General features: G+C 41.7%; 1 protein-coding gene and 1 long non-coding RNA gene across 4 annotated transcripts in view; one reads left to right on the top strand and one right to left on the bottom strand.

The window, feature by feature from the left end:
- LOC111770564 (uncharacterized) overlaps window positions 1-23,791 on the top strand; it is a 55,359-nt gene extending 31,568 nt beyond the window's left edge. Inside the window, exons 2-4 of one of the 2 annotated variants that reach the window (XR_011432568.1) lie at window positions 8,450-8,568; window positions 21,353-21,533; window positions 21,990-23,791. This is a non-coding gene — a long non-coding RNA (uncharacterized lncRNA). The remainder of the gene's footprint in view (window positions 1-8,449; window positions 8,569-21,352; window positions 21,534-21,989) is intronic. The other variant, XR_002803828.2, reaches the window with a different exon arrangement.
- On the bottom strand, window positions 22-27,920 carry TXNDC8 (thioredoxin domain containing 8). 2 transcript variants are annotated; one of them, XM_070251309.1, is made up of 6 exons: window positions 27,775-27,903; window positions 24,431-24,535; window positions 16,847-16,906; window positions 14,123-14,188; window positions 1,065-1,130; window positions 22-132 (listed from the first exon to the last, which is right to left on the bottom strand). In XM_070251309.1, exons 1-6 carry the CDS (start codon window positions 27,796-27,798, stop codon window positions 70-72), a joined length of 384 nt encoding a protein of 127 aa, XP_070107410.1. In that variant the 5' UTR covers window positions 27,799-27,903; the 3' UTR covers window positions 22-69. The 2 variants fall into 2 exon arrangements, with proteins under 2 accessions (XP_070107410.1, XP_070107411.1); XM_070251310.1 differs by lacking the exon at window positions 1,065-1,130 and having other exon boundaries at window positions 27,775-27,920.

Here is a 27,920-nt window from a genome sequence, read left to right on the forward strand (position 1 = left end):
GGAAATAAAAACACAAACACATTTGCTGTGAGCCGTTTAAAAGGTTGCAAGTGTATTTTGGAGATCAGCTTACATTAGTTCTTGAATCTTTGCTTCCAATTTCTCAGCATCAGCTCCACAAAACTCAAAAATCTGTTCACAAATACACAAAGGTGAAACATTTATGGGTTCAACTATTGCAAAGATGTTGAAGGTTTGAGGAGTTTTATTTTGGGTTGTAAAATTATCTTCTATTCATTTCTATTGTCTGCAAGGTACTTTAAATATAAACGCATATTAAACGCATTAAATTCATGATGTTTTAATTATTTGGCAGCTTTTCAAAACTGTTTATGCTAATATTTTGCCAGATTTATATAATTATCCGTAACATGCTTCTAAACTAAGATCTAAGACATATAATGGTGTTGGAAATGAGGAAACTCAGTCATTGAAACTCCTCAGAGCTTTCATATATTGGCATTGAGAGCTTGTTAATTCTTATACATTATTTCCTGAAATCAAATGGCTCATGATTTCCAATTCTGACTTCTGCCCAGGTAATAGCATTGTAATCAATTGATTTAAGAAGCATATTTTCTCTTCAAATTTTCCACATCTCTGAGTCAGGATGCATTTCACAGTGGATGGTAGGTTGTATTTTATTTGGAACCCTTCTCAGGAGCGTAAAAAATAATGGTGCATCTGTCAATGAGCATCTTATATCTGATGAAATATGAAGTCAAAGACTTATTCATTATAACTTTAGTACCAATATAAAGTAGTTGGAGAGAAGGAAGCATGTGGGTAAACTGAGGCTGGGATTGAGTGAAGACTTAAGTTTCCAATGAGGGGGATTTCAGCAGCCAAAAATGGCATTAGGACTTTGAGGGAAGGGATGGAAAAGCCTAGAACTAACTTCAATGCTCAGTGTGCAGCAGAGAAGAAAATGCTCTCACTTCTAAGGATTCTGCTTCCCGAGGCAGCAGTGTTCTGGTTGGGTGGTGTCTGTGGGCATCACGGTTCATTCAATTCCTTGAAAGTAAACCCATCTTGTGACTCCATCTTGATCCCGTTTCACTTACCGGCTTGCCCACGAATCCACTTCTACAACAGCAAATTGCTCTTTTGAGTCTTGAGAATAGGGTTACCTAAGTGTGGGTGCAGAATTTCATGATTTATCTGGGTTGTCTGGTTTACAGCCATCTCCTCTATAAACAGTTCTCTTGGCCTGGGCCACCAGGGGAGGAGGGTGTCAGAAAGGAACTGTGAAAGTCTCTCTCGCCTAAGAGGCAGGTGGCAGCTCGATGGTGCTCTAGAGCATGAAGAGAGTTTCATAATCCTCTGAGGCCAGAGCAGGTATCAAGAAAGAAGTCCTGGCAAGAACACAAGCAGGGCTTGGCCACCTGAATGACCGGACTTGGCAGGGAGCAGGGAAAGGATGCTAAGCTTAGCCAAGTGACTGGAGTACTCAGCCTATTGCCAGGAAGCTCAGGACCATGGTGAGGCAAAGGAAGCCTGAGCAAGCTCCAGAAGGCTAGAGGTTGGGAGACAGGGGCATGCTTTGTTAACACTTTTCACTTGAGGGCAGCAGGACTTCCTAGACAGCTCAATCTGGTCTTAAAGGAATTTTGCCCCTTTGTCTCTAACCAATGCTGGGGTGGAATGCAGGGTGTGACAGGTTTTGGGGTTCCATCTCTGTCTCAGTCTGTCTTTCCCCATGGGAGCTGGAAGGGTGGACATCAGCTTTGTCTTCAGGGGCTCCCATTTATCCTTTTCTTGTGGCTTCCCTTCAAGATTCCTCCCGAGTCTCTATCCTCTACTCCTCTGCTATAGGAGTAGCTTGACTCCAGTGAAGGCACATGTAACAGCAGCAGAAGAGAGACTCTGGCATGGAAAGTATGAGAACTTCCTGAAGTGTGTCTGTTCCCCATGACCACCGCCATGTAATTGTACACAGTCCCCTGGCTCCCCAGTGGTCTATTAGAAGATATTTTTGTTATCCTTACAACAATAACTCTAGTATACCTGATTATGCCTGCTAATGTTAGGACCTCCCCCACCATCAAAGGGCAATGTGGAGCCAAGGAAAGTTTGGGGGCCCCTAAAGATAGGTTTCTTTTCTTGGAGAAGACTGCCCCTAATGGAGGTATCACACAGTTTCTAGGGGTGTAAGAAAATAGGAGGGCATAGCTCTGAAGGGAGATTTCAAGGAACGGGTGATTTCCATGGCCATGGGGTTATGACATGCCTGTGCTGTGACACTTGACAGCCACCAAGGGAAGCTAGAAGCCACAGGTGCAATAAGAACCTAGGCTACTGTGGAATTTGACTCCTTTTCTTTCTAGATACACTGAACCTGGCACAGGGCATCATGACCCACTGTGTTACTCGAGCCAGGAACCCGAGGCCACATTTAAAAAATTCATATACATTCAGAAAATTGCACAAATTGTAACTATACAGTTTGGAGAATTATTATAAAAGGCAGCACACTTGTGTAACCATGTCCAGACTAAGAAATGGAGCTTTACCGGTACCCAGACAACTCCATCTCAATGCTACCCTATGCCCAAAGGATTTTCACCATATGAAAAAAAAAAAACACCTTATGGATTTTTCACCATGAATTAGTTTAGCCTGCTTTTGAACTTTTGGGGTTTTTTAGTGAGAAAGATTGGCCCTGAGATAACATCTGTGCCAATCTTCTTCTACTTTGTATATGGGATGCTGCCATAGCATGGCTTGATGAGCAGTGTGTAGGTTCACGCCCAGAATCTGAACCCGTGAATCCTGGGCCGCCAAGGCAGAGCACGTGAACTTAACCACTACACCACTGGGCCAGCCCCTAAACTTTTATAAATGCAATTCTACAGAATGGATTCTTCTGTGTCTGGCTTCTTTCACTCAACGTGATGCTTATGAGATTTATCTGTGTAACGCAGTACATCCCTTTTTCAGTGTCTTTTAGTATTCCATTGTGTGACCATAACATAGCTTATCCATCCTGGCTTTGACCAACAGTGCTGCTAGGAACATTCTTTTCCACATCTTTGTAGGGACATCTTTGGGGGCATATAAGCACTCCACATACTTGACAACACTTGTTATTTCCAGTCTTTTTAATGCTAGCCATTTTGGTGTTCTAGGTGACATTAAATTTGTCACTGAAATACATGGGTTTTACCTCATCAACTTTCACCCAGAGTTTAGCAACAGTTTATAATTTGTCTGTCTCCAGTCCTGTGCCCCTGAGATCCCTGAGATCTCTGAGATCCAGTCATGCCATCCTTCTTTGTAAAATTCTTCAATGCTTCTCCATCACTATAAAATCCAAGCTTCCTACAGTAGGGCTTCCTTGAATTGGTCCTGTCTACCTCTACTGTCGCTCTCTACCATTAACTCTGACCTCTAGCAACACTTTACAGTTGCAGTCATTTATTCCTTTAACAAATACTTAATGAGTGCCTATTATGAGCCAGACATATTGTGAACAAAACAGACAAAATCCCCCCACGGAGTTCCTATGAATTCTAGTGATAATTTTATAATTCTATACAAATGTATTATCATCAAATAATTCCTGACACATGTCCTTGATGTTTTATAACTCTCTGCTTCTTCCCATCTTTTCTCACTTGCTAATCTTAACCATCCTTCAAGATTTAACTCATAAAGTCTTCCCTGGAGTCTTTCTCTGTGATCTCACAGTACCCTGTGCATTCCACTATCAAAGAGTTGACATTAAAGAGTTTTCCCCACTAGATCAGGGATGGGAACTGTACCTTATTTTTTCCTCCATATTTTTAGTATCCAGAACCGCACACTTAGGTGCTCTATTAATGGTTTTAGGCCTGAAGTGAGTTGAGCTAAGCTGATTTCCAGTCGTCGGAGTACAGGTCCAAGACTCTGGGTAATATTAAGTTTCAAGGACTTGGAGTTACCTGTTTTATTCTTTCTCTGTTGAGTCTGCCAAAGATAAATGTGATATTTGTGTCTAGCACAGGGCTTTGCATATAGGAGTTTAATAAATGTAGTTAATGAATGAGGAACAGTTCACTGATAAGAGCTCATTTCATAAGTAGCTTTCTTTTGAAGAGATACATATGCAAGGCAACTAGCATATAATTTCTGTCCAAAATGTTTTCTCATTTTATCCTGAATGTTTGGCTCTACTTCTCAAAGGCAAGCTCCACTCTGAAGCATTAGGAGGCAAGATTTATTTCTCTCTTCTCAATGCATTCATTTTGCATGCACTGCTGCCACCATAATAATGACTGCTAATTAAAATTACAAGCTCCAGTTTGCAGAGACCAATGAGATATGGGGTGGCTGTTCGTGCATAACAGAACCACCTATGTCCAACAGTCAGTTTGTTTTTAAAGTCTTTTATTATGGACATTTTCAAATATATACAAAAATAGAGAGAATTTACCATCACCCAGTCCAACCAAAGGCAATTCTTTATGCCAAAGACATTCACTCACCTACAAAAAGTCTATTACTGTTACTGGGAAAATGCAAAGGGGCTGGAGCCACTGTTCCCTTCCTAACAAATGGACTTCTAAGAGTATAAATTAAGGAGTCTGTTTAATGGTGCACAATGGAATAACTACAATGAGATGTCTTGACCAATTGATGTGCTATTTGGTTGAGTGAATACTGAAGTTATATTTGGACTAGCTGTAGGAAAGCTCAATAATTTTCCAGACATCTGTACTCAGTTAACAACAACAAAATCCTTAAAGCAACAGCAACAATAACAACACAAACAAAAAAGGTCAATCAACACAAGACACTTTTTGGGGGATGGCTGTAGAAATATTTGTATGTAAAATAAAATTTCATCATTTTAAATAGCATGATTTCCCTCTTTATGAAGGGTTTAAGGCATTAAGTCTTTTTAGTAACATGGGAGGATATGTCTAACAAGAGAACTTTTAAAAGTACCTCAATCTTCTATTGAGAGGTGGACAGTGTTCATTACTGTCTGATGCTATTTTGGCTTCTTTCTCTGGTTCCACCCAGAACTGTTCCTTCCCCAGAACCATCTGTATCACATTGCAGGTGTTTGTACACTTCCCTTTTGACTTTCACAACACCCAGGGCAGGCCTTGCAAATGCAGGCAGCTCGATTAAGCTTTCTGGAGTTGACCAAAATCAAATCAAGAAGGCAGAACCTCTTAGAAATGGTCTGTTCCAAACAGCTTGAATTTAAGAGAAGAATTGAAGAGATTCACTTGAATTCAAGAAAAGAGCATATAAAAGCAATCTATTATCTAATTTTTTTCTAATAGATACTGGCCTTCTTCTCAACTTGTTCCAATAGTGAGATTTCAGTAAAGTACTAACTTACTTTCATTTTCTTGTAGCAGGTTTGGAAACCCTGCCTACATATCTGTTTCTTAGAGCACTGGCATAAATAATGATTAAAGTGCTTTTCTTCATCTACATTAGGGGTTGACAAACTTTTTTGTAAAGTGCCCAATAATACGTCCCTGTATCAGGCTTTGCAGGCCAGATGGTCTCTGTAGAAACTATTCAATCCGCTATTGTAGTGTGAAGGCAGTCATAGACAATATAGTGTATTTAAACAAATGGGCATGGCTGTATTCTGGTAAAACTCTATTTACAAAAACTGGTAGAGGGTCAGATTTGGCTGTAGTCTGCCAATTCTCACTCCACGACATCAACTAAATTTGTTGAGGACACACATGATGCTGTCTGCAAGCTAGTTACTCAATACAATGTGGCTTTCTGTTGAAGTGAAAAAGGAGCATGTGTATAATGTTATGCAAGTTCATCTCAAGCCACAATGAGAATAGGAAGAGTGATTCTGGACTCTGGCCAGAGGGGATGTCATTCTGCCATTATTGGAAATGTGGGATAGAACTTTGTTCTTGGGAATAAAAATGGTTTGGGAGCCATTCCCTTCAATGGCATATACTCTTGTTCTCATGTTTCCACTGGAAAATTTGTTTGACTGTGTGGTCCTGGGAAAATATACCTGTTTCCTAGATCCCTTCACTGACTTGTCCTCAAATTCAGAGGTAAGCTGAACAGTTTAGCCTAGACATAGGTCTGAGCTCATGCCCATCCTCTCTCTTTTGGGGGGTGTACTGCTCAAGGGACAGGTCTCCTGTTTCTCCCACCATTCTCCTTCTGGAAAGCACGTCTGAAGTGAGCCCAAAGTCTGCCTTCTAAAGAAAGGTCTGGAAGGCTATCACCCTCTGTCCTCACCTTTGGGGTTTAATAGTTGTAAAAAGCAACAATATCTCCTTCACCTGGGTAGGTAAGTTTCTCTTCTGCGGTCCCAGCTTCTCCCATAGGTGGGTCATCTCCAGGTCTAGGCTTCAAGGGCTAATAGGAAATCCATTGACACAGGTCCAAGCCATAGTCTTCAATTAGCAAAATTTAGCACTACTGCTGCTTATAATAAAGGTGATATTTTGATTTTCCGCATGACTCCATGTGAGAAAAGAGTTAATGCAGCAGGTCCGGTTGCTTACTCCTTGCATATCTCCAAGAGAACCATGATGGAAACTTCACCAACCCCCAGAGAATGTGGCCCTCCCAAGTGTTCTTTGTGTCAGTGATTGATGACCTGGAGCAATGGACCATGCCATGCTGGCTTGTCAAGCTGCTTTGCACAAACATCAATATTGATGATGTGCACCTGGTTTTATTATTGGGGTCCTGCGTTTCCAATGTCATGTCTGGTTGTGTAGCAATGGTTGTCTAGCAAGACATGTCTATGTGACAAGTCCCCAGATAAAGGCCTCAGACCCTCAGACTCAAAATGGCATCCCTCAGCAGAGACATTCTACACATGTCCCTGAAGTTCACTGCTAGAGAGAGAGGGTACCCCAATGTCTCCTTTGACAAGGAAGAACATCGGAAGTCTGTGCTGGAACTTTCTGGACTCTATCAATGCATACGTTTTTCCTGATGCTTTTACTCTGTGTTCTTTGTTGTGATAAGTCTCAGCTACGAGTACAACCTGCTATTGAGTCTTGTAAGTCCTTCTGGCCAATCACTGAATGAAACAGTCCTCTTTTCAATGACTTAAAATTCAAAGAAGAACAGGCCTGGCACTAGGGTCTACAATTTAAGAGGCTTTAAAAACTCAGTAGGCAGGATAAAGGATATTTTAATAAATATATTTAAAAGTTAAAAATTCATGTAAAAAGCCCATGATGAACAGAACATCAAAAATTCAAATTAAGACAGGATTCCACCCTACACTTGCAATATCCTGCCCTACTTGCCTCACTCTAATCCTTGCCCTGGAGAAAAGAGGTACCCACGTAATTACTGCCTTTCAGTTGCTAAAGCCAAGAGCAGCATCTTTAGCAATGGTGCTGATGGTTGCTTAATGGTGCTAAACGGTTGCTGCACTTCAGCTTTCCCTGCATCTCACTTAGTTCTTGGGCCCTCCAGTCAATTTATCTCTGCCAATGTATCAGATATTTATGGGGCTTATCTGTAACTCCTTTTAGGGATCCGGACCCTTCAGAACCCCAAAGACCATATGAGAGCTCTTTTTTCCCCCTCATGCAGAACCCTCAGTGTCTAATACAATCCTTAACACGTTGAATATCACAGAGTAGGTAACTCTTGAATGCTAGGATGACTTAGCTTAAACAAATATTGTAGTTATTCAAAGAGCTTTAGATGTCTCTTGTCACCTTTACTCCCAAATTTCTATTTATTTATACATTTTCAGAGAGAGAGAGGTGCACATATAGAGCCTGGGGCTCTAATAATAGCCACATTTTATAGTATGTACCAAGTCCAGTGCTAAAGCACTTTACATACATTGTTGTGAATTTTCATGACAATAGTTCAAAAACACATGATATAGTCCCTATTCCACAGGGAAGAAAACCGAGCCTCACGGTGGTTAAGGCACATTCCCAAGGTCACCCACTAATAAGAGGCAGATCTAAGGTTCATCCTACAGCTCTAACTCCAGAGATAGCAGAAAATACCCACAGACACTCTTTTGAGGGTTGGGTCAAGCATCGTTTTTTTTCTTTTTTTTTTTTTTTTTGAGGAAGATTAGTCCTGAGCTAACATCTGCCACCAATCCTCCTCTTCTTTTGCTTCTTCTTTTTTTTTTTTTTTGATGAGGAAGACTGGCCCTGAGCTAGCATCCATGCCTTTCTTCCTCTACTTTATATGTGGGACGCCTACCACAGCATGGCTTGACAAGCGGTGCGTAGGTCTGCACCCGGGATCCGAACCGGTGAACCCAGGGCCACTGAAGTGGAATGTGCAAAATTAACCCTTGTGCCACAGAGCTGGCCCCAAGCACTGTTTTTATGAACTTGAACAGCGAGCATTTGGCAGGGTGATTCTCCACGGACTTCTATCCTGTTGACTTCCTACTGCCCCTCGTATTGTCCCTGCCTGGCCCTTGGAGACACAGAGTTTGTGACCACTGCTTCCAATCCTGTTCTCTTTCTAGCACGCAGTGGTGCTGCCTACTTGGGATTCATTTAATCTCTGTACCGATTTCAAGGAGAAGGCTTGCTGGGAGTGACTTCCATGACCTCAGCAGGAGCCCCGTGGTTCACAAGCGTAAGGGTAAGAGCTTCCGCCCACTTAATACGAGAGCTCACTCATTTGTGAATAACTCATTTATGAGCATCTCTGTTCCCATATCCTATCACTCTTATGAGCGGGCTTAAGTGCTTGGGGAAGCCATTTTACTTTCATATCAAAGAATAAAAGGTGGAACCAACTTTTGGCCCATATTTAGCAGTTGGCCAAGACTTGCTAAATCTTTATTACTCTTCCTTTCCCCGACTCCACAGTCATACACGAACTTTAGTCTGGAACCAATGTTATCAACCTAGGGGATCTACTGATGGGCTGCAGAGGCTCAATGAATACCCTAGTATCATACGCATATTTCAGTTTATGTGTATATGTTTATTTTTCTGGAGAGAGAGTTTTTATTGAATTTTAAGAGGGTCTATAAACCAAATTTATGAACTATTTATGATAGAATACAGTGTAATATTCTGGTTACAAAAATTAACCAAGGTTTTGGGTGCTTCATCTGGAAGACACTCCAGGAATGCTTTTTTTTTTTTTTAATCACAATTAATCTTATTGGAACACGATGTGATGTCCTAGATGAAAACACTAAGGAATCAATCCAGCAGGAAGGAGCAAGCCCACCTTATTTATCACCTGGAATTTGCTTTAGCTGCCCTTTGCCCTAAAACTGTGAAATAATTACAGCTGTTATTTACAGTGCATTCTTGCCAGATGTTCGTCCGACCTCTGCGTGATAACTTCCAGCAAAAGGGAATGCCTATCATTCACCATGGCCCTAGGTTATTGTTACATAGCTTCATTTGTTTTAGATTTTTAAGGTTTTATTCTGTTCATATTCTACGCATTTGGAAAATATTTGAAATGAGCTAGAATCCGGGGCAAGATAAAATAGCAAAACCACTAAAGGATGACCCAGTATGGAGATGGCAGTTAGGGAATGCCAGGAAACTGCAGATAAGGGAGGTTATTGCATTTGAGTAGAGGAGGGAATCCTGAGATTCTTGGCAGCCTTGGAAAAAGAGAAACCCAAGAGATTCCCTAAATCTGTTGATCTAATGCAAGGAAGCAGATCGTAGTTTCAAGGGAGGCAAATATTCTAACCCTGTGTTCCACGAGGAATTATCATAAGGCTTTTTATACAATGTACATTTTAAAAGGCATAATGGACAGTGGCTCTTCGCCAGCAGTTTTACCAGAAATGTAAAGACATTTCTTATAAAATTCCATAATAGAAATTAGACTCTAGGTTTTTCTTTAAAAAATTATTAGATAAATAGCACTTAACTGCTTCAACAAGTCAATTTTCAGTTGTGCTGTCCCAGATGAAAGAGAGGAACACATTTATGGAAGAGGTTTCAAAGAAGTAAATTTAATTTTTTTCTACCCCCAAGAAAACAGTGAATGTCATTGGTAGCCTTCCTAGTCAATTCTATCGGGAGAGGAGGGAAATTCACATGGACTGGCCTTTTTGTCCGGCCACCCCAAACTTCCTCTGGACCCAATGATTTTCCCGTGCAGACCACTGTAGGGTAGAACCTGGGGGGCGGATTTCAGAGGTCTCATGGTTTGATTGCAGCTCTGGATGCAATGGTAGAAGTGAGGACCCTGCAGAAGCCTTACGGGGGCTACTCAGATACCAAATGCTGGGGACTGAGTCAAAAGAGGGAAAAGATTTGTAATAGCGTCTTTTTAGTATTTCTTCCCCTCTTTTCTTGGCCTTTGTCTTTTCCACAATAGGTTGATATTCTTTGTTAAATGGAGCCAGCATTACAAATCTTTTCTGCAGGTTTTCAAATGATATTTAAATTAATCCAGGTATGAATCTTCCTGGAGATATGAATACATATACAAACAAAGTTGAGAAGTAGACTCATTTGTATATTGTGATATAAATGATCTCAAGGTTTTTTTTTTATTAACTCCATAATCAGGATGCTAAGTTAGTAATATTCAATGAGAAATTCAATTCTCAAGAAAATTACTTGGGACATGGTTATCCACATTATAATCAGAGGCTTGCTGGATGACTCTGGAATTTGAATATAGGGAGGCAGATCAGCTTAAGGGACAGTGCCATCAATTCAGTTAATTTTATTTTCCAATTAGCTAACTGGCAGAAAATTCAAGTTTGAGATCCTTAGTGATCCCTAGAATACAGGCATTTTGTTCCATCACTTCCACAGGGATCCATACCCTGTAAACACCCGTTAAAAATAATTGTATATGGGACCAGCCTGGTGGCATAGTGGTTAAGTTCACATGCTCCGCATTGGCGGCCCAGGGATTGCCAGTTTGGATCCCAGGTGCAGACCTATGCACTGATTATCAAGCCGTGCTGTGGCAAGCATCTCATATATAAAATAGATGAGGATGGGCACGGATGTTAGCTCAGGGACAGTCTTCCTCAAAAGACAAAAAAAAGAAAGAATTGTTTATAAGCTCTTCCCATCTCCAATTGAGGGCTCTTCCACCCCCACAGAGAACGGAGACCAAGAAGGCCCAAGCCTTTCCTCAAAAGCATAGCTATGGATTTGCTCAAGAGCCTAGACACGCAATCAATTGAGAACCCAAAGATTTGTTTCATAAAACAGGGAACAAACTGTTGAGGAGTAGCAGTCATCAAACAATATCATCTGCAGAAAGGATGAAACCAGAAAGCTGTTGTCAGCTGGAGCAAAACCTTCCCTGAGTCAGATTAGTATGAGGACAGCATCAGGAGGGGAGGCAGAGCTGGCAGTAGGATGTAGGGGAAAGACAGCAGCATTCACTCATTCATTCATCTGTCCACTTACTCATCAATTAAACACAAAGTAAGAATTTTCTGTGTAGGAGGGATTCTTCTAGACACTGGGGTTTCCAATCAGACATGAACTCCTCCAAGTACTTGGGACAGTATGAGAAAAATACATGATGTTAAGATCTGAGTCAAACAAAAATGGGCTTGGAAAGATAGATTGGGTCAAAATTACAGAGAAATCGGAAAGTCAGACTGGAATACAAGGGTTTAGTCTTGATTCTTTAGGAAATGGAGGAGGAGGAGCATCAAATTTTACAAGGGAATGACATACACAGAGCTGTGCAAGGATCTATTTGGAAGAGAGAACAGAACTATGGTGAGAACTTGGGGGTGAGAAGGGCTATGGCAATTGTTTAAATTAAAGGTATTTATAGCTGGAGCTAGAAGTAGGGATGAAATTACTACAGGAGCAGAGACAGAATGGGAAAAAGATAGAACCTTGGGAAACACTTACATTTTGGGACCACAGGAGACAAAAAAGCCAGAGGAGAGCTTGGGGAGGGATCCAGGATAGAAGCCAAGAAAGGAGGAAGTTTCCAGAATATAGAAGCTGATTGGTTAACCAAGGAATAAAAGGATTGAGAAAAGGCTATGTAAATTAGGTGCTGGAAGATCCTTGGCGACTTTCAAGAGAGTAGATGAGGGAATGAGTGGAAAATGAGAACTAGAAGCAGTAAATATATTCTACTATTTCAAAAATTGACCATGACATGAAGGAGAGTAGTCTGAGAGAACATCAGAGAGACTTACTAGAAATTATTTTGTCGCAAGTGACAGAAAAAGCAATCCAAAGTTTATATAACTGAAGAATCTATGGGGATAATTAAGGCTTCAGGTATGAATAGATTCTGGGTTCAATCAATGCAGTTGGTACCTCTTGTCTTGACTCTGCTTTCCTCTGTATGGTGGCTTGATTTCCAGGTTCCTTGTGATGGCAAGCTGGCTGTAGTAGCTTCAGCCCGATATCTTCCCAAGTTCAAATCCAGTACATCAAAAGAGAAGGCTTTTAGCTGGCTGCTTAAGAAAGTCCTGGAATTAGCTCTGGTTGGGTTTGGCTTGGCTTGACTGGAGTCAAGGCCCATTTCTGATGGGGATGGAGCTCACTGATTGGTCTAGGCCTGGAGATGGGGCCCTACAGAAGCACATGGACTAAGAATGGGAAAGGGCATGGTTCCCTGAAGGAAAAGTCAGAGAACTCTTAATAGAGAATGGAGAATGGTAGCTTGGTGGCAAAACCAACAAATGTCCAAACACCAGGATTGAAAGAGGATAAGTGATGGATAGAGGACCGGAAAGAAGGGAGGGAAAGCAATCAAGGTACGGTGTATGGAACTGATTTCAAAAGGAGGAAGCATCCTCATTTCTGAGCTGGAAGAGAAGGAGAAGATAATGCAAGGTGACACATAAACAATTTGACATGTAGGTGTGGGAGGTTGAGGGTGCATATGTTAAGTAGCTTCAATTTTTGAGTAAAAACTCAAGAGGGGGAATACTGTTATTTTTTTTGAAAAATTATTTAAATCTATTGCACCAATTATATTACAGCAGATACATGCAAACAAATAGAAACTGAAAATAAAATTCTACAGCTAGCAAATCAGATGCTTTCATACTTTATATTGTAGGCATAATCTTTACAAAGATCAAGCTTGAATTTTTTAGCTTTACATATATTCTTTGTAACGCTTTTTAATTGTATACTATTTCATAGAGTAGATCATCATAAATCACTACTAAAAAAAGCATTTTGATTGCTTCCATATTTTATTAGAAATCAGGCTACAATTACTATACACTTAGCTGTTTACTTTTCATTGAGGTACTTCTGTAGCAAAAGTTTCCAAGAATGGGATATAGTTATGCCCCACCTAATGACGTTTTGGTTCACAATGGACCAAATACATGATGATGGTCCCATAAGATTAGTACCATATAGCCTAGTTGTGTAGTAGGCAAGGACAAAATCATCTAACAATGCATTTCTCAGAACTTATCCCCATCATTCAGCAACACATGACTAATTGTGTGAAAAGGAATGAATAGCTTGTTCGTCTTAATTTTGTTGCAATACCACCTTTCCTAAGGTGTGTACAATTGTCAATGCTCCTCTACGTAATTACTAGTTTCATCACACACCAAGGTTTTCAGACATTTTATTGCATTCACATCTTTAAGATAACAACTACCATAACGTACTGAACACTTAATGCATGTCAGGATGAGTCTAAAGACTTTAGTCACCTTACTTCATTTATTTCTCACGACAGTCCTGTAGGGGGAAAAACTTGTTATGACCCATATGTTTACAGATAGGGAAACTAAGATACAAAGAGGTTGGTAAGTAAACTGCTAGGAAGTGGCAGAATTGGTATTTGAACCCCAGCAATTTGTCTCTAGAACCTGCGTGGTCAACGATTAGGCCATAGTGCCTTGTGATAGTGTTTGATTAACATTTCTCCAAGTGTTGCTAACAACTTGTATATATTTGTGTAAGATTTTAATCTTGTCCTTTTTTTGGATAGTTCTGCCTCAGATAGGATAGTGGAATACTTCGTAGTGATTTGGACACATCAGATGGCCTGAATGGGGAGATTTATTATAATTCATGCATTTTCTTTTCACCCCTTGCCAATATGTAAAGTCCAGAAACTGAGAATTATATTGCTAAGATTAAAAATACATACAGTTGTTCCATCCCTCCAGGATATCCCAGGCCCTTTTTAAAACTCTGATGGTTTTATAATCTATTTCAATCTGCCAGTTACCATGGAAACATACCTTCTGGGCTTGCTTGAACATCTGAAATGTGAGTATTGCTTTGATGTGATAAGTTTGGGCTAACTCCTGGGAAAGAAAAGAAAGGGCATGAAGTTACAATTTTGGTACCCTCTCTCTGCACCCAGCATGGCAATTGGTGACTTTTCAGAAGGGATGTCTGAAAGCCCAGGGACAGTCGATATTTCACAGATTCTCCTGCCAAGAAGTTTTCTAACATATCCTCAAAGCTTACAGGAATGAGAAAAAAGAAAATGACTCTTCCCAGCACTCTTGAGCTTTTCCATCTCAGAGCTCTAGGAGAGGGGAGAGATGGAGGCCAAAACAGAATGGACTGAAGGACTGAGTGAGCTCTATTTGAAAGAGCTTGTGAAGGATTGCAGAAGGGCCCCAGCGGAACTCAATATGGAGAAAGCATATTGCAAAAAATAAGAAAGAGTAAAGGTCTCTTTATAATGCACACTCGAGACACGGGGTGATGTAATGGTCCTGCATTTTAAGTAAGGCTTACACGGTTCTTTCTTTCTTTTTTGGTGAGGAAGATTGGACCTGAGCTAACATCTGTTACCAATCCTCCTCTTTTTGCTTGAGGAAGATGGTCCCTGAGCTAACATCTGTGCCCATCTTCCTCTATTTTGTATGTGGGACACTGCCACAGAATGGCTTGATGTGCAGTGTGTAGGTCTGCACCCGGGATCCAAACCCATGAAGCCCAGGCCACTGAAGCAGAGTGTGCGAACTTATCCACTATGCTACGGGGCCGGCCCCGCATTTCTTTCTTTTAAAGCTCTACTCATCTATACTGCCAATCTTTGTGAAAGATTTGGAGCCAACAAACAAGAAAAGACATCAGAATTTCAATTTTTTCAATCCATTACAACCTGCTTTCAAGTGCCACTTTTTGGTTAACTTGTTTAGAAGTCAAAAGAAAATTAGTCACCCACAGGATCAATAGAATTGGACTTTTCTCTCTAATATACCTATCATTTCATGGTGCAAAATCTCTCCCCTGCCACCTACAGCATACACGTACATTAAATCATAATTTTCATGACCACAGCAATGACAACAACTAATAACTTATTATTAAAGAAAATTGTGCATTTGTTTCACCTTAGAAGACAAAGAGCTATAATCAAAAAGGCAAACAGGAAAACATGTTGGCGAGGATGTGGAGAAATGAGAAGCCTTGCACATTGCTGATGGGAGTGTAAAACAATTCCTCAAAAACTTAACCATAGAGTTTCCATATGCCCCGACAATTCTACTCCTACCTATCTACCCAAGAGAAATGAAAACACACACATAAATGGTTATGCCAGCATTATTCATCATAGCCCAAAGGTGCAAACAACCCAAATGTCCATCAGTGGATGAAAGGATTAATAAAATGTGGTATATCCATACAATGGAATATTATTCTGCAGTAAAAGGGAACAACATATTGATACGTGCTATGAGATGGATGAACCTTGAAAACTTATGCTAAATGAAAGAAGCCAGTCACAAAAGACCACATATTCTATGATTCCATCTACCTGCAATGTTCAGAATAAGCAACTCTGTAGACAGAATGTAGATCTGTGGTTGCCTAGGGTTGGGGTCGGGGGATGGACGGGACTAGGTGTAAAACTCCAGAAGTGTTTCTTTTTGAAGTGATGAAAATGTTATAAAATTGACTGTAGTGATGGTTGCACAGCTCTGTGAATATCAAAAAAGACAGAGAGATAATGATCCTAGCTCTATATCCTGAATGCATAGGATATAATTCAGCTTAAAGGGCAATTAAACACTGTCACAGTTTAATGAAGCTTGAAGGAAATGAAGAAATGGAACTTGGATTATATTCTGGGCACTATGTCATCTATTTTGTGTACTTTATCTCATTTTATACTCTTTTAAGTGCTATTACCCTGTTTTACAAATGAAGACACTGAAGGTTATAGAGGTTAACTGATCATAGGTCACATAACTATTAAAGGGCAGGATGGGGAGAATAACAGATTTTTTGTCACTGTATTCTAAAGCTCAAACTCAATCTAACATATGCATACGCCACTTCCTATTGTTACTTTTCCTCATCATAAATGAAAAAATGTCATGAAAGAATAATTTGGTAGACACACTGTGTGTATTACTAGGACACCTTTTGAGTGAGGAAATGAAGCTGATTACTTTTGGGTGGGTGAGGTGAAGAAGGAAGCTTCTAGGAACTGAGGGAAGGATTCTTGGAATTCCTTGTGATGTTTAAAAAACTCCATAAAAAAGCAGAAGATATAGCAAGAGGAAAGCAAGGTATATTAAACGTCCGTAATGCACTGAGTTAGGTTTCAGAAATTGATTAATAACCTATTACAGGGATGAAAATCATTTTTGACCTTGAACCCAATGCCAACCAACTTGGTACTGTCTGCCTACAGCAACTCTGCTGAGCAGGATTCTGGGACAGAGTCCAGAGCAAGTGGTGAAGACCATTAAGAGTGATCAGTGAAGTCTGCCATCATATGGGAGGGGAGGGGGGCAGCAGGAGAGCCACATATTTGCTGTGTTTTTTTTTAAAGCAATACAAAACATATAAGAGCATTACAGGGTGTTTACTACAGTTTATCAGAAAAAATTGAGAAGTTCTACTTAACTCTAAATTGATTATATAATTAGTGAAACAGTGCTCTCAATGACATTACATTCAGATTTTACGTATCTACATGGAGGATTTAAGATTCTTACCCGAGACTCGTCCACATCCACCTTAGCAAACATTACATTTTGGTATTGCAGTGACATTGCCTTCAAAATAAAAGAATCAAAATTCCTCATTAGTTTAGTGTTAATATTAAATCACACGCTAGAAGTGTCTTTTGGCAAAAGCAAGAAATGAACAGAAAGGTTGTTCAAGAGAGCTAAGCATCGTTCTGGCATTTCACTACTGCCTAGAACTTGAAACACTCAAGTCAAATGTCAGATGATGTCAAGGTCAAGGGTAGAACAAGGGTCTAAAGAACCAAACCAAAGATTAGAGTTTCAAAATTGGAAAAGGACACAAAGCAAAGAAATAATGAAATGTATGTGGTGAGTCTGGACTTATCCTGGGGTAAGTAGCTTTTCCCTGGGGGGAGTCCGTCTTCAGAGGTCATCAAAGTACAAATCTCTGAACCAAATACCCAAATTCTGCCTTTACCTTCTCTTCTTGCCAGGCTTTTTGGGAGGTGGTGGTGCTGGTGCTGCTGGTGGTAGAAGACTCTTATGGCTGAAGTGATATAAAAATATTTGAGCTGACCATTAGCCTATTGCTTTCCACCCTTATTGCCACACTTCTTTACTATGTATTGAAACTAGAGTTTCCAGGGTCCTTTGCCAGCTATCCTCCAGTTAGGTTCTGCCAATGGAAAGCATTTGCAGGAAAATGGAAGGTGGGAAGAGGTAAGAAGCAAAACTCTCTTCTGCTTCTGTTTTGTTCTGGATGCATCTTTGGCAGCGGTGGTGACAACGGTGTTGGTAGTGGGTCTGGAAGTAGTGGATGCAGCAGCAGCAGCAGCCTGTAAATGTCAGCTCCTGGGTTTTTTTCAGACAGCTGTGTTCATACTTTAAGGACATAATAGCATATTGATTGTTTGCTTTAACATCATATCTCAAGTATTTCCAGTGACCTATTTCAAATGAGACCTCTTTCTGATGGTGATGTGAGGTGTCCAGAGCTCGGCCAAGTGGAGACAATAAAGATGGAGCTGTCACTGGGGGCTGCTTCCATGCAGAAATAGGAAGAAGCATGGCCTGGGGTGATGAGTGGGTATGTGCAGAGTTCTGTTGTGGAGATTCTCTCCCGTTGTCTGTCCACAGATTGTGATTGAAGCGGGAGCTCTTTCTTCAGAGGCTTATCAAGCTGATGAAATTGGGAAGAAACCCTTGGACAATAGACATAAAGACCTTTGGAGTTTTGGAGTACTTTTCAGATCAAAAAGATGCTGATTTTGATTGGCAGCATCTCCACGCGTGGCAGGAAAATAATGTCACCCAAGAACTTGGGGGCAATGGACTTGCACTTTTCAAGTCTGAAGATAAAGGGATGTTCCCCAGTGGGAGTCATGGGAATGGGTTTGACCTATGTGGACATCTAATTCTCAGGGTCAGGTTCTATTTATGAAGTTTCCAGAGCCTCCCAAGTCTGTCAGGAAATGGACAAGGATATGGCAGTTGTCATTTTTGTATCAAGTAGTAGCCAGAAGACATGGTACAGATACGGGTTCATCGCTAGGTTGGAGTTCCCTTGTGAACATTGCCTTCCCTGACTATCCCACTCCATCCATTGAAGACCTGCCCCATCTCCCTCCTCCAAACAACAGCTCTTCCTTCCACTCTGTTCTTCCTCATACAGAATCTGTTACCATTTGGTCACTTCTTCTGTTGATCCTAACTCTAAAATGTCTCTTGAATTTGATCTTGCCTTTTTTCTCCAAAAACCACTGCCCTAGTTTTGGTAAACCTATCATTGAGACTGTTGTTCACCTTGGTTTACCTGTCTTCAGTCTTTCCAACCCATTCTTATACAACATTGCCAAAAATATTTTCTAAAACCCACATTTGATCATGGCAAAACCCTTCTTAAAATTCTTCTGACTCTCTACAGCAACTCATTAAGTTATAACACAAAGTTCTTCTTTTTTTTTTCTTTTCAAAGATTGGCACCTGAGCTAACAACTGTGCCAATCTTTTTTTTTTTCCTGCTTTATCTCCCCAAATCCCCCCCTGGTACATAGTTGTATATCTTAGTTGTAGGTCCTTCCAGTTGTGGCATATGGGATGCCGCCTCAATGTGGCCCGACGAGCGGTGCCATGTCCGCACCCAGGATCCGAACCCTGGGCCACCGCAGCGGAGCGCGCGAACTTAACCACTCAGGCACGGGGCCAGCCCCCCAAAAGTTCTTCTTGATCTGGCCTCAACTTCCTTTTCGAAGCTCATCTGTTGTGACTTCCATTGTATACACCATAAGTTAGCCTCACAGACTACTTGCCTTCCCATGATAACACCTTGCAGTTTCTCGACAAATTTATAACTTCTCCTTTTCCAGAAATGCTTCCCAAGGTTCTATGCCTGGTGACCCTCTTAGATCATGGTCAGTAAATTACACCCCGTAGACAAATCCAGCTCTCTATGTAGTCTTGTCTTTTTTTTTTTTTTTTTTCAGATTTTGTTTTTCCTTTTTCTCCCCAAAGCCCCCTGGTACACAGTTGTACATCTTTAGTTGTGGGTACCCCCGGCTGTGGCATGTGGGACACCACCCTAGCATGGCTTGATGAGTGGTTCCACATCTGAGCCCAGGATCCAAACAGGTGAAATCTATGTAGTCTTATAAATAAAGTTTTGTTGGAACACAACCCATTCATTTGTGTATTGCTATAGGCTGCTTTTGTATTACAACATCAAAGCTGAGTAGTTCTGATGGAGACCACATGGCCCACAAACTTGACAATATTGACTATCTGGTCCTTTACAGAAAAGTCTGCTGACTCCTTAGTTTAGTCATCAAGATCCAGATCAAATGGGACTGTGGAGTTTACTCAAGACTTAAAGTTTTACTTTTTTGTTTGTTTGTTTTGAGGAAGATTAGCCCTGAGCTAAGTGCTGCCAATCCTCCTCTTTTTGCTGAGGAAGACTGGCCCTGAGCTAACACCCACGCCCATCTTCCTCTACTTCATATGTGGGATGCCTGCCACAGCATGGCTTACCAAGTGGTGCCATGTCCGTACACAGGATCCAAACCGGCGAACCCCGGGCGTCTGAAGCGGAACGTGTGCACTTAACCGCTGTGCCACCAGGCCGGTCCAACAAGACTTAAAGTTTTAAATCACTTCTTAAAATTCACATTTTCTTATGAGTCACTTTTCTTCCTTCAGCAAAGACTCTGTAACCAGGAAACTTTTAGTTTTTGTGTGTCTGAAAATGTCTTAAATTCTTCCCCCTCCCTTGAAAAATGGCTTAGTTAGTTAACTTCCATTCCACTTTCCTGCAGAACATGGAAAGGAAAAAAGGTAAAGATTCCTTGGATTCCCTAGTGAGACAGGAACCAACCTAATGAGACAGGGCCATCTGTAAGGCCCCTGGCCTAAGAAGATAAGGCCCCTAATCAATGGGCAAGCTAGGAGAATCAGACAGAAGCCACCAAGATGCACCTTCCGGAGCCTCTGGACTTTCCTGAGCTTACGCATGTGCCCTAGCACCCAGGAGTACACTGAAGGTGACCCTATTAGCATAGTAAAAATCACACTCAGGGGTGGAGAGCTAGCATGCTAACGATACAGATGTTGCATGTGGTAGCATGCTACGCGACCGCACAGGTGCAAGCACAACCCCACCTCTATGTGCCGTGACAAGGCCCTCCTCCCCAGCCTTTGCCTAATAAAAGCGCCACAGTGCTGTTCCCTAACAAGCAAGTCCCCTGCCCGTTTCCTTTCTGGACCACCTCCCTTGTGCCTCTCCTGTGCACAAGATAACAAACTCTTACTTTTCTACTCCTGTTTGTTGTCTCTCTTGATTTGTATCCTGGGGGACAATAAGAACCCAGTGGACTCGTAACACTAGCAGCTAGAGTTCTGGATGCAAATTAGCTTTACCAGTGAGATGTGCAGAAGTGAAAGAAATGCTACTTTCTTTCTGTCTTTGGAGGTTTCTGCTGGAAAGTAAGATTGTGTATACCGGGATGTAGTTCTGCTGGACGTTGCAGCAGAAGCAGTAGCCAGACTGAGAGATCCAGTGTCCAGGTGTCAGCTTCCTGGATGTCCAGAGGCAGCTGTAGTAGCAGTACCTTCCTGATTCTGGTTCTGACTCCCTGACCTGCTCTGCTGATTAATTTTTCTCCAGTGGTGGACTCCCATCTGCCCCTACTTGTGATTAACGCAAAGTTAGGATCTCTATATGCAGGTCTGTTCTGAGCGTCCTTCACAGTGTTCCAGTCCAGAGCCCATTCATCTAGCTTTCCAGTGATTTTATAAGCATTTAATTCCTTGTATTAAAATCCTTCTCTAATTTTGTTTCTGTTTCCTGCTTTGATCTCTGAACGATAAAGTGACCTAGAGTAAGTAAAGCCTTTTCTTTAACCCCCTTATGGAGTATGAGTTTTAAAAAAATTACAGACGATCCATTCTCTTGCAAAAGTTCAAACATTACAAGAAAAATAAAGCAGAAACATGAACTTCTCCAATTCACAAGCCTACCTCAATTTTCACTCACTGTCACAGAAAAAAACCTGTGTGATATACATGCTTCCGGGAAGTGACGTCAGCACCATGGAGGAGGAAGTTGTTGCCTTTGTCCGTCTCCTGTAGGTTACAACCAGTTGGGACATCCATTGATCAACAAAGGACTGCCTGCACAGCGCACCAGAGCACCTGAGAGATCCGCGCATCTATACATCTGCAGGTGGGTGGACTGGGCCGCGGAGGCGAGCAGCCCCTTCCTCCTCCCCCTCCCAGGCTGCGGCGATCCAGGGCCCGGATCCTCACATCCGCAGCAGCACGCGGGGAACAGAGGCTGCAGGGACAAAACCGGCACTCTTGGCTTAGCCCCTGTCCCCCACCTCCCCACCGCAGCAGTGGAGAGTGGCGCACACGTCCTGAAGACTCAGGACAAAGAGCGGAGCCGGTCACCCAGCCCCCACCTTCTCTCCCTCCCCCTCCCCCTCCCCCTCCCCCTCTCCCTCCCTGTCGGTGGCGCCTGTCTTTACGGCAGTGAGAACAGTTTCCAAACGCGGATTTTCCCGGCTGGGGAGGGGCGTGCTGAGCTGAGGTTGCGAAGCAAATCTGCGCACACCAGGGACCAGAGGCTGCACAGCAGCAATGACACTCACTCTCGGCTTGGCCCCTGTTCTCCCCCCAGCCTCCAGCGGTGGCGGGTGGCGCCTGCGACCTGAGGCCTCTGGAACCACAGCAGAACCCGTGACCCAGCCCCCAGTGGCGGCACTCCCTACCGGCTCTACTAGCAGCCGGGGCTGCATACAAGACCCTGGACCCCGGGCAGCAACAGCCACACCCGTGAACACAGCACCTCCAGCAGCAGTGCTGGCAGCATCCTCAGACAACCCGGCAGCAGCAGCGCAGGTGGGGCGCGGGGCAGCAGCACCCGAGCCCGTGGAGAACCTGCAGAGAGCCAGTGTAGGAACACAGACCCAGGCGACCCTGGGTGACCCCGACGGTGACCCTTGAGACACCATCGGAAGCAGCAAGGCACCAGCAACCCCAGAGGCACAAGCAGCACAAGGAGGGCACTGACGACCCTCTGGCAGAGGCTGTGGAGGGTGGAAAGTGCAGCCTCTCAGATACAACCAGAAGCAGCTCAGAACCAAGTAGCCAAAGCCATATCCAAATAAGAAAGGCTTCACTACCACAGATGGGCCCGCGGAGGAACAAGTCTTCAAGAACCATGAAGAACTACCGTAAGAGGGCAGCACGGAAAGAAAATGACAGCTCTCCAGAAACCAAACTTGAAGTCACGGAATATTGTGATCTAACTAGCAGAGAACTCAATATGATTATCATGAAGAAACTCGACGAAATCCAAGAAGGCTTTGAAAGACACCTCACTGAGCTCAAACAGGGCTGTGTCGCCAAACTGATTGACGCTATAAAAGAACACCATGCAGTAGTTCGGGAGATGAAGAACACACTTGATGAGATAAAAAATAGTGTAGGAAACATTGGGAATAGAGCTGACCGTATGGAAGAGAGAGCCCAAAGTGAGCTGGAAGATAGAAATCAACATCCTTCTGTTCCCCTTTGTCTACGTATAATATAGTGTATATGTTTATATATATACACACATACATATATATTTACATTGCATAAATGGGACCATACTGTATAAGTTTTTCCATATTGTGCTCTTTTCCTTAATGCTCTGTTGTCTTGGAGACAATTTCATTATTACATATGGGTCTACTTGATTCTTTTTAACATCTGAATAGTATTTCGGTGTGGATGAACCAAAATTTATTGAAAAACTATGTTTGCATTAGTCTGAATTCCAACAGAAGTTAGATGGCACATTCAAGTAAGGATAATTGGGGGAGGTTTATCTCCAAAAGGCTAATTATAACTAACTATAACGGTAAGGATGGGTGTAGGAAGGGCAGGACATAACAGCAGCAGAGCTGTCATCACCCTTAGGTCCCAAAGGTATGAAGAGAGGGAGAGGTTGCCAAGCCTCAGATTTCATTGTACTTTATGAAAATGCCTCTTGTTGGCTGTTGGAATTTCATCAGCTTTGACTTTGTGACATGTGAGCATATTAATACTCCTGAAGCTGAACACTGGGGATTCTCTTTCTTAAAGTTTTGAGTGTCAGAATAGAGGGGCCTGTCAGATATTAAAATGTTCCCTCTGGATATTCCAAGGGTTTTAGGCATAGAATGAATGTTGAGATGTCACGTAGCCAATTTCTCTATTTGGATATATTTCTTTTTACTTAAATGTCAAAGGTTGTGATTGTGGTTAGAATTAATTCAGGTGGATTCAAGAGTGCCAGTCAGAAAAGATTAGACGTTAGAAATCTTGCTGAAAATAAACCAGAGTATTTTCAGTTGTGTAGAGGAATCAGAACTTCTTTATATTTGAAGGAACAGATTTCACAAAATTGACCGTAAATGCGAAGCTTCTCCATGATAAGGAGAAACAAAAATAAAACGCCCTGAGGTTCTCTTTGCAGCATGTTAAGTAAAAAATAAGTGGTGAAAACTTTTAAATGGGGCAATAGGAAATTAACTAGATGAAAAATTGTATAGACATTAAAATTATAATCTGCAGACTATAAAAACAGTTTGCATGTGGATAAAAGATCTGAATGTAAATAATTACAACTAAGTAGAATATTTTACTAAAATATTGTACAAAGTGTGTTAAAGATGTATGATTTGTTCTGATAACAGGGTTGAAGGATTGGGGGCAGTTTATTTTTTTGTATTATAGTTTAAAACAAGTATGTGTATCTGTAATCTATTCCAGTAGCTGAAAGTTCTGAACTCTGGAACTTTAGTAAAATGTCGTTATTATGAATGATCCATTCATTTGTACAATTGTACTCTTTTGTACATTTGATGTTCCTTGCAGAATTATCCATAGATAAGTAGTATTAATCTTCTGGTATGTGTACTAATTATCTAATTAGATCTCAGTATATTATCTTCAGGTTGATCGGCATGCTTCAAAAAAAACTATTGATTCCATAATGGCTCTTAAGTGCCAGCCTTTTAAGATTTCCTGCAAAAACTGTTTAAGGACTTTAATTCCTTCTAAAACTGTGAAATAGATACTGGTGATACTTACATGAAACAGAGGACAAATCCTTTTGCAAGCACCACACCATTTTGCTGAAAATTCTACCACCGCAAGTTTGCATCCAGCAGCTTTCAGAAATGTTTTGAATTCATCCTGAGGCCAGAACACCAAGGAAGAAATGTACACAATTGCTGAATCTCAAGAAGTCTTGCAGAGAATAAAATGACAGTTTGGTTCTTAAAAAGGTTAACCAGGTACCCCAGCCTATTGTTCTCCAGGTGACTCAACCTTTCTTAAATGTCCTGAGGTCATATATGTTTATCTTTGTAAGTACACATAAATGATAATAAATACACAAAAAAATATATGAGTCAATTTACTAAATGGATTGGTAATAGTGGTTGGTAATGGTTGGTTGCCTTTGGGGAGAAACTGAGATTGATCAGTGAGAGATGAGGGGTGGTGTGTAAGGGTGAATGATTGTTCCAGGTGGACGTCTCTCTGTCTCTGTCTGTCTATCTATCTATCTATCTCTTTTTTTTGTGAGGAAGATTCACTCTGAGCTAACATCTGTTGCCAGTCCTCCTCTTTTTTTGCTTGAGGAAGATTCACCCTGAGGTAACATCTGTGCTCATCTTCCTCTACTTTGTATGTAGGATGCCTCCACAGCATGGCTTATGAGTGGAGTGGGTCTGCGCCAGACATCCGAACTGGCAAATCCTGGGCCACCAAAGCGGAGCGTGCAGAACTTCAACCACTCGGCCATGGGGCTGGCCTCTTACGTTTTTTTACAAGGACCTAAACATGCCTTAATACTGAAATTTAAAAAGGAGAAGAACTAATCTAAACCTTGAGTCATTTCTTGTTTTTGTTTTATTTTGGGGGAGTGACTATTACTAAAGCTATAGTCAAAACCATACATTTAAAGATTTGACATGCCTCTTGCTGAATGTCTTAGTGAATTTTCTAACTATTTGTATCCTCTAAGTAAAGTAAGGCTTCCCTTTCTGGAACCTCAGATCACTATGTCTCTGCTTGCCTGTTTTGTGAACAGTGACTGTCCTAAGCTAGTTGTTTTATGCATGGGTTATCTCCCCACCAAGTCCCTGCAGAACTCACTCCTGATTCCCTCCTGCACCTCCATGGTCCCTTAACAGGCACATGGTAAGTGCTCATGGAATATTTAGTTGATGAATGAATGATACGCTAATATATAGTGTTCTGATCAAGATTTATTTTTCCTGGTGGCACAGTGGTTAAGTTCGCATGTTCCACTTTGGTGGCCCGGGGTTCGTGGTTTGTATCCCGGGTGTGGACATGGCACCGCTTGGCAAGCCATGCTGTGGCAGGCGTCCCACATATAAAAGTAGAGGAAGATGGGCCTGTATGTTAGCTCAGGGCCAGTCTTCCTTAGCAAAGAGGGGAGGATTGGCAGCAGATGTTAGCCCAGGGCTAATCTTCCTAAAAAAAAAAAAAGATTTATTTTTCCTTCATTTTACTCTGTTTCTGGTGTTCCCTCCCTTAATCTTTACAACCACCTTATGGAGTGGGCATTACTAGTATTATCCTCATTTTACAGATGAAAAAACTACAGTTTATTAACTTTCTCATGGTCAACCATGAGAAACCATTTCCTTGACCACTTCACAAAATCATCTCCTGAGTTCTTTGTAGTAATGGGGCTCACTCTCCCTCTTAATGGCCCTAGTTGCATCATGTGCTCATCCCTGGACCAATCATGAAGATGGGGGGGGCTCACTAATTGGATTAAGTCAAGCAGAGCCTATCACTGGGATTAGGGATGGGGTTAATTCCATACAAATGGCATACTGCTCTATAATAGGGGAATCTTGACAATTATGTTGCCATTTGATTTGTTTCAAGCAGGTAGAACTGATCATTTAAAGAAGGTACACTCTCTTCCTTTACCAATATTCCTCTAGGATAGAAGATAATTGACTTGTCAGAGAGCCATGTCAAGCTGCCATTTCTCACTTGCTTCTGAAGTTAGAAGGTAGTTGCCATCCTCACAAGCCCCCAACACCCTCCACTTCTCACTAGTTGTTAGGGTGTAAACCTGCCCAGTTGGACCCATGAATTTGACGTGGCTAAATTCTAAGTTCTCTGAAGGGAGTACCCCCATAGTATACACATTGATTCAACATGAATCTATTGAGGCCTACTCTATGCCAGGTCCTGGACACACCGTTAGAATACAGCTGCAGACAAAAAGCCAGATAAACATTCCCTTCCTTCATGGAGCTTACAGTTAGAGGGGGAAGCTGATGTTACGATAATAAGCAAAATAAGTAGTATGTTAGTTATCATTGCTAATAAAGAAGAAAGGAGAAAAATAAAATAGGAAGGAAGGATGGGAGCTGGATTACAGTTGTAGTCCGGGTGGACAAGGTCCACCTCGGTGTGAAGGTGACACTTGAATAAAACATGAAGGAGAAGACAGGCCCTCAGGAGAGGTCTCTGAGGAGGAGATGGAGGGGGCTTCTCAGGGGACGAGTGAGACCCTGGGCTATTCTGAGATTCCCAGAAAATTTTAAAAAGTACCCAAAGTATTAGCAAATGTGTGCTACTTTAAAACATTTTCTTATATCAAAGTTATGTTGCAAAGCCGCCTTTCAATCTGGTCAGTCTCATTTTTGTGAGCTTATGTATAGCTGCCTTTGGGGAAAATATTAGAAGTCTAAATCTGCGGGAGTTGGTGGATGGAAGGCCCTATGCCCTCCCCCTTTCCTCCAGCTCCTGGCCTGCCTGTAATGAGGCCTGGCATCAGAATGTCTAGATTCTAATGCCCACTCCACCCCTAAATGATATAGGACCTTAACTTCTCTTTTAGAGGCAGTTTTCTTCTTTATGATTATCCCTGCCCTAGGATGCTATATATGTATTTAGATTTGTTATGGCAATAGCATTGAGCAATGGATAGAAAGTGGCTTTATGCAATACCCCCTTAGGAATTATTGATACTACTGGCCGTCATTTCTCCTACCCCATTTCATAGGCATGTTTGGCATTTCTGTTGTCTTTCCTAGAAGAAAACTATGCGGACTCTTTTACTTCCGTAGAATTTTCCAGGTACAACTGAGGTGGGAGTGGGATCAGGTACAGGTGGGACATGTTAGGAGCAGGCCTGGATCCAGCTGGAGTCAGAGCAAGGAATGAGAATCAGGGAAGAACAAAACCCTTTTTGATCAATTTGTCTCTTGGCTACCCCTCTAGATAGTGTCTTCCCATAAGAAACAACATGATGAGCAAGAAGTTAAAAATCTCCCCTTGCTATAGAGCGGCGAAGGAGTACTCGATGAAGGACATAATTCTTAAAGCTTATCAAAGATGGTCGCTTTTGAAATATTCAATGAAGCTGAATAAATACTTGCCATATCTTTAATAGTATGCACCATGGTTTACACCTGGGAAGTGCTGATGAAACTCTCCTCGTGGTTCGGTTGGCTCAATGTGGCTGTCTCTTATTAATTACAGGATCCTATCTGGAATATAAGGCTAACTTCTCTATGACATCACT

The sequence above is a fragment of the Equus caballus genome, chromosome 25 (assembly GCF_041296265.1).
Source record: "Equus caballus isolate H_3958 breed thoroughbred chromosome 25, TB-T2T, whole genome shotgun sequence".
In the NCBI taxonomy this organism is placed as follows: domain Eukaryota; kingdom Metazoa; phylum Chordata; class Mammalia; order Perissodactyla; family Equidae; genus Equus; species Equus caballus.

Excerpts from the sequence above, each read along its gene's own strand:
- TXNDC8 (XM_070251309.1), bottom strand. The coding sequence starts at position 27,798 with ATGGTGCATACTATTAAAGATATG. Across the intron at positions 16,907-24,430 it reads GGATTTGTCCTCTGTTTCAT|GCAATGTCACTGCAATACCA; the intron begins GTAAGTATCACC and ends TTTATTTTGAAG. Across the intron at positions 1,131-14,122 it reads TGTTCAAGCAAGCCCAGAAG|GTAACCCTATTCTCAAGACT; the intron begins GTATGTTTCCAT and ends ACCCACACTTAG.